General features: G+C 37.9%; 1 protein-coding gene across 1 annotated transcript in view; it reads left to right on the top strand.

Annotated features, from left to right (window-relative positions):
- The first annotated feature begins 723 nt into the window (after positions 1-723).
- The window catches only part of LOC106882105 (fasciclin-1), a 73,669-nt gene continuing 68,814 nt past the window's right edge, over positions 724-5,578 (top strand). Inside the window, exon 1 of the mRNA XM_014932667.2 lies at positions 724-845. Within this exon, the coding sequence (XP_014788153.1) occupies positions 734-845 (112 nt within the window). The 5' untranslated portion in view covers positions 724-733. The remainder of the gene's footprint in view (positions 846-5,578) is intronic.

Raw genomic sequence — 5,578 nt, 5'->3', positions numbered from 1 at the left:
GCCAGTTATTTCCCACATGTAAAACAAGGCCACCATTTGTGTGTGACAGGCCACAAAAACAACAACAACAACAACAACATCGTTGTAGTTGTTATTGTTGTAGCAATTTCTATGACAACATACATTGACAGTATTTACACCGACTGACATTGGAATTGGATAATTGGCCAATTGACGGAACTCTATCCTCTACAGACACTCTTTCGTCCCTCTCTCCTCTCTCTTTCTCTCTCTCTCTCCACACACACACACACACAAACACACATGTGTTCTTAGGTACATACGATGACGATGACGTCGACGTGTGTGTGTGTGTGTTTGTGTGTGTGTGTGTGTGTGTGTGTGTGTGTGTATCAATTGAATAAATGCGTGAGCGGGTCATTCTATGTTTACGTAGGCGTGCTGGCGTGGCTGTGTGCTAAGAAGTTTGATTCCTCCCACTAGGTTCCGGGTTCAGTTCCATACTGTGACATCTTGGGCAAGGGTCTTCTACTATGATCCTTGGCTGACCAAAGCCTTGTGAGTGGATTTGGTAGACGGAACCTGGAAGAAACCCGTCGTACACACGCACACACACACACATATATATGTATGTATGTACAAGTGTGTATATATTTTATACGTAATTATTTATGTATTTCCTTGTGTGTGTGTGAGAGTTCTGACTGCTATTTGCATTTTCCTTGTTTTTTTTCTTTTTTTAATATGCTCTTACTGTTTATTATTTCAGGTTATGGGAGCCCATATAGCTAACGGTACAATGCGATACAAAGATACGTTTCGCTATGGTGAAGTGCTCCGGGCTTCCGTAGATCAAATCTACATCATCAAACAAGACGGCAATTGTAAGTTACAAAGATACACTAAGACTATACAAATGTGCACTGTGTGTGTGTGGGTGGGTGTGTGTGTGTGTGTACGTGCGTATGTTCGTGCCCGCGTGCGCGCGCAAAATGATGTATAGAGACGTGTTGAGGGTGTCACGTCCTATGTTCCTATATTTGTCAGTTGCGTATAAAGATGAAAAACTTGTGTATCAATTTTGTGTATCCCAGCAATTTTGTGGGATAGGGTAAGTCGATTACCTCGACCCCAGCCCTCAGCTGGTGCTTATTTTATCGACCCCCGAAAGGATGAACTTAGAAAAGGAGGACGGCCGTAATGTCGCTAAGTATTTTGTTCGGCGTTTTGACGTTTCTGCCAGAATAATTTTAACAAACTCTACAGTTTCCCTAATCTGCGTTTTACGATTAATTAATCTTGATCATCATGTACTGAGAATTTCTTTCTGTATTTTGCAATACAACAGATGTATACGAGCTCGTGTTCACGTGTGTATGCGAGTGTATATATCAATTTTGTGTAAATGAATGTCTGATAGAATGTGTGTCTCAGTTATTGCTGGGTTTCGAGAATGTCTAGAGATATCGCATTAGGTCAATTATTTCAATGTACATAGTTTATCAAAGTATACGTAAATATAGGGATGTGTGAGGTGTATGTACATACTAGCCTGTCTGTCTGTGACTATGTGTATCTGAGATATATATATATATATATATATATATATATATATATATACACGTGTGTATGTATGGATAGATGACAGAGAGATAGATAGGTATGCATAATTAAGCTTAAATATTAAGCGTGCGAGTATATATACATATTTTACACACACATATTTACAAATATATATGTTCATACTTATGTATATGAATAAATATACATACACACACGAATATTTACGCATATATCATATATATGTAGGCATATAGGTATATATTAAGTACATATCTATGCATACAGACACACACACGTATATATGTATACAGGTAGGTGCACACAAGAACATATACACACATGCTGATAGTCAAACACACACACACACGCATTTATATAATACAACAATGTGTAGAGTCCATTGTTTTACATTGGCTGACCATTAAATGAAGTCCCAGCAGAGAAAGAACTAATTTTTATAGCTTCATCTCTGTCTTACATAATGTAGACAACGTCAGTGTCTTACTGTATGTATGTGTGACAGGATATGAGTGTATATACATATATATACACACACACACACACACACATACAAGTTTGTGGGTACATACTCTTACGCTAATGCGTTCGCATAAATATTGGAAACTAGATGTATATATATATGTGTGTGTGTCCGTGTGTTAATGTATATACCCAAAACAATATAGAAATGTGTGTGCGTTCATATATTTATCTACGCACTCAAGCGCAAACTTATACACACTAAATAGACATATGGATGTTTATGCCTATATACACGCATACACATATGTGTTCCTAGTTGTATATGTTGCATAGACTTGATGTAATATGCATATTAACATACATACACACATCCTATATGTATATACCAACAAACATCCACATACAGAGACATAAACACAAATATACATATGCGTGTGTGCATTCCTTTGTTTTACATTAACCGACCATTAAATGAAGTCCCACTAGAGAACTAATTCTTTATACGGGTTTGCGTGTGTGTCTGTATATAACTGTACGTATTTACATTCTTTGTACATTCATATATAGGTGTGTGTGTGTGTGTGTGTGTGTGTGTGTGTGTTTGCATATGTCTGCATCGAAGTATGCATTTATATATCTTTGTGTGTGAGTCTCTAATAATTTCGAGTTACACCTTGCTGGGCTGATATTGTCTATTTACGTACTTTCCGTTTTGCATGCATCAATAAAGCAGATATGGTGTAAAGGAATGAATGAACGACTCCGTAAAGGCCTGTGTTCGGTTGCTGAATTTATTAACAAGTGTATATATATATATATATATATATATATATATATATATATATATATATATATACATACACGTTTATATATATTTCATGTAAAAGTAATATATATATATATATATATATACATGCATAATATACAACTATGTGCGCGTGACTATGTGCGTGTGTTTGCGCTTGGCTCAGTGGGTTAGGATTTGCAGTCTTGATTGTAAGATTGTGGTTTCCATTCCTGGACCGGGTGAGTAATCCTGAGTAATGAGTAATCCTGCGATGGACTAGCGTCCCGTCCAGATGAGGAATATACACATCATGGAAACCGGGGAACCGGCCCCTTAAGTTTATGACTCGCGAAATGGCTTTTTGTACTCCAGTATGGCCGCAGCCAAAGGACTGAAACAAGTAAAGAAGATTCTATATATATATATATGTATGTATATTCCGACCTTTGATTCCAAATATTTTGACAAACATATTTTAAAACATGGAATAAACTTCAACGGAATTCATTTTGGCTAAATGTGCTTAACTTTAGCGTTAGTGTGAAAATAAAACAACAAAGTATATAAATACCTCATTTATCTATGCATACACACACACATACGACAGGCTTCCTAAGTTCCTGTCTCCCAAATACACTCGCAAGGCATTGATCTGCCTGGGACGATTGCAGAAAAGATTTGCTCAAGGTGCTGCATTGTGAACTCGAAACAAGGGTGTTGGAAAGTGAGTTTCTTTACGACACAGCGACCCGTACGCCTCTGTATCTTTGCTTATAGCGGTAAGCAAAAAAAATCTTTGTTCTATTTAATTTCTAAAAGACAAAAAGTAGATTACAGGCGTCAACAACGAGGATTAGTAATAACGGAGCAAAGAACAATATGTAAGAATGGAGTAAGGACATGGATTGATAACACGGTACCGACCAGTCTATCAGCTGTTATACAACGCTGGTCACAATGCGCTTTGCACTGTTTTAGTTCTCGAATGACGCCACTCCGCTGGCTAGGCGAGCAAGCCAACATTCGGAAAGTTATTCAGTCGCTGATCGGAAAGCTATTCCGTCGCATGATCACCCGTTTAGACCAGAATGGACTGTAACAACGTGAAATGAAGTGTTTTACTCAAGAACACAACGCGTTGTCCGGACTGGGACTCGAACCCATGCTCCAGCGACCGTGAATGCAATACACTGACCACTAGACTTTGCGCCTTCCACAAGTGTTGATATAATCGACTAAAAGATCCCAGTATGGCCCAATGTACACCATTGTCTTTGGAGGACGGCCATTATGTCAATCTGCAGAATGGCCGCGATCCAATGCTTGGAAGCAGTTACAGAATAAAATATTCAAAGAAAGCGTCCATCGAGGTAAAAACGGTGCAGAGATCTTTTCTTTGCAATAGTTTATCACGTCTAATACAGTGTGGCACCGAGTTAATGTTGCGTTAATTTTGTGGAGGTTAACACAAAACACCGGAAGAAAATGTACGGGATGGCCACGACAGGAACAACTTTAAAATGATGATATATCATCGTGTGAAAAGGACAGTTTGACCTGGTCAGCCGCAACTGCAGCAGAAATGTTCATGTAGCAAGAAATAACAGATTCCTTTGCCAGAAGCAATATAACAAATTTCAACTGTATTGGAGTGCCAACTAGTGTGTGTGTGTGTGTGTGTGTGTGTGTGTGTGTGTGTGTGTGTGTGTGTGTGTGTGTGTGTGTGTGTGTGTGCGTGTGTGTGGGGTGTGTGCAGAAACGTATTTAGGTATTCGTACGTAAAATACAAGAATACAGGTATGTATAAGATACATCTGCAATACCAAATATTGTGTGTATGTATGTGTGTGTGTGTGTGTGTGTAGGGGGATGCGTGTGTGAATGGCTGAACAGAAAGACAGGCGAACAGAGACAGGCGAAAGAGAGAGCATAATGGAAGTAAGCAGATATAAAATAATGGAGAATACACAAACCAATCTCACATCAGTGTTCTAACCAATCAGACAAAGATTTACAAAGAAAAAATGACAAAACAACAAAATTAAATACAAAAGACTTACACAAAATACACACACACGCGCGTGCGTGTGTGTGTGTGTGTGTGTGTGTGTGTGTGTTGCATGTGTTTATACATACGTACGTACGTACATAGATGTACATTTACAACGGGGCGAGCGAAAATTTGGCCAGTCGTGCACAAGAATGAAATTATGTATATGGAACACTTAAAAGGTCCTATTGCAAAGAGGTAATCTGGCACGATAGAAATGGGTTGTGTGTGTATTAAAAGTTAAATACAACAGAAAAGAACAGGAGCGAATTGGATGGCATCGCAGTAAACGAGGCGTACATAGTTATCACATATAACAAGACAGTGGAAACTATAATATCTTTTATATATGTATGTATGTTTATAGATGCGAGTGTATAGTGGTGGAGACTCGTATGTTAATATATATTATATAGTCATCTATATATTGTTATTGTGTGTTTGAAAGCATTAGCGACAGGTTTCTTTTATGTATTTTTGTTTCTTCAGAACTTGTAAAGGTTTTCTTGTATTCTCCCTTCCACCTCATACAGCCTGTCTACCATTTTCCTTCTTGCGTACATGCGCGCGCGTGCTTGCGTGCGTGCGTGCTTGTCTGTGTGTGTACAGACATACATACACACCTTAGTATATATTTTGATATGTTTGTGTAATTTATATGTGTAATTTATATGTACGTACATACGTAAATATATATATATGTGTATGTCTGTGTTTATATATATATATATATA

The sequence above is a fragment of the Octopus bimaculoides genome, chromosome 24 (genome assembly GCF_001194135.2).
Source record: "Octopus bimaculoides isolate UCB-OBI-ISO-001 chromosome 24, ASM119413v2, whole genome shotgun sequence".
Classification (NCBI taxonomy): domain Eukaryota; kingdom Metazoa; phylum Mollusca; class Cephalopoda; order Octopoda; family Octopodidae; genus Octopus; species Octopus bimaculoides.
The sequence above is the reverse complement of the archived record's forward strand: the minus strand, read 5'-3'. Positions and strand labels throughout refer to the sequence as shown.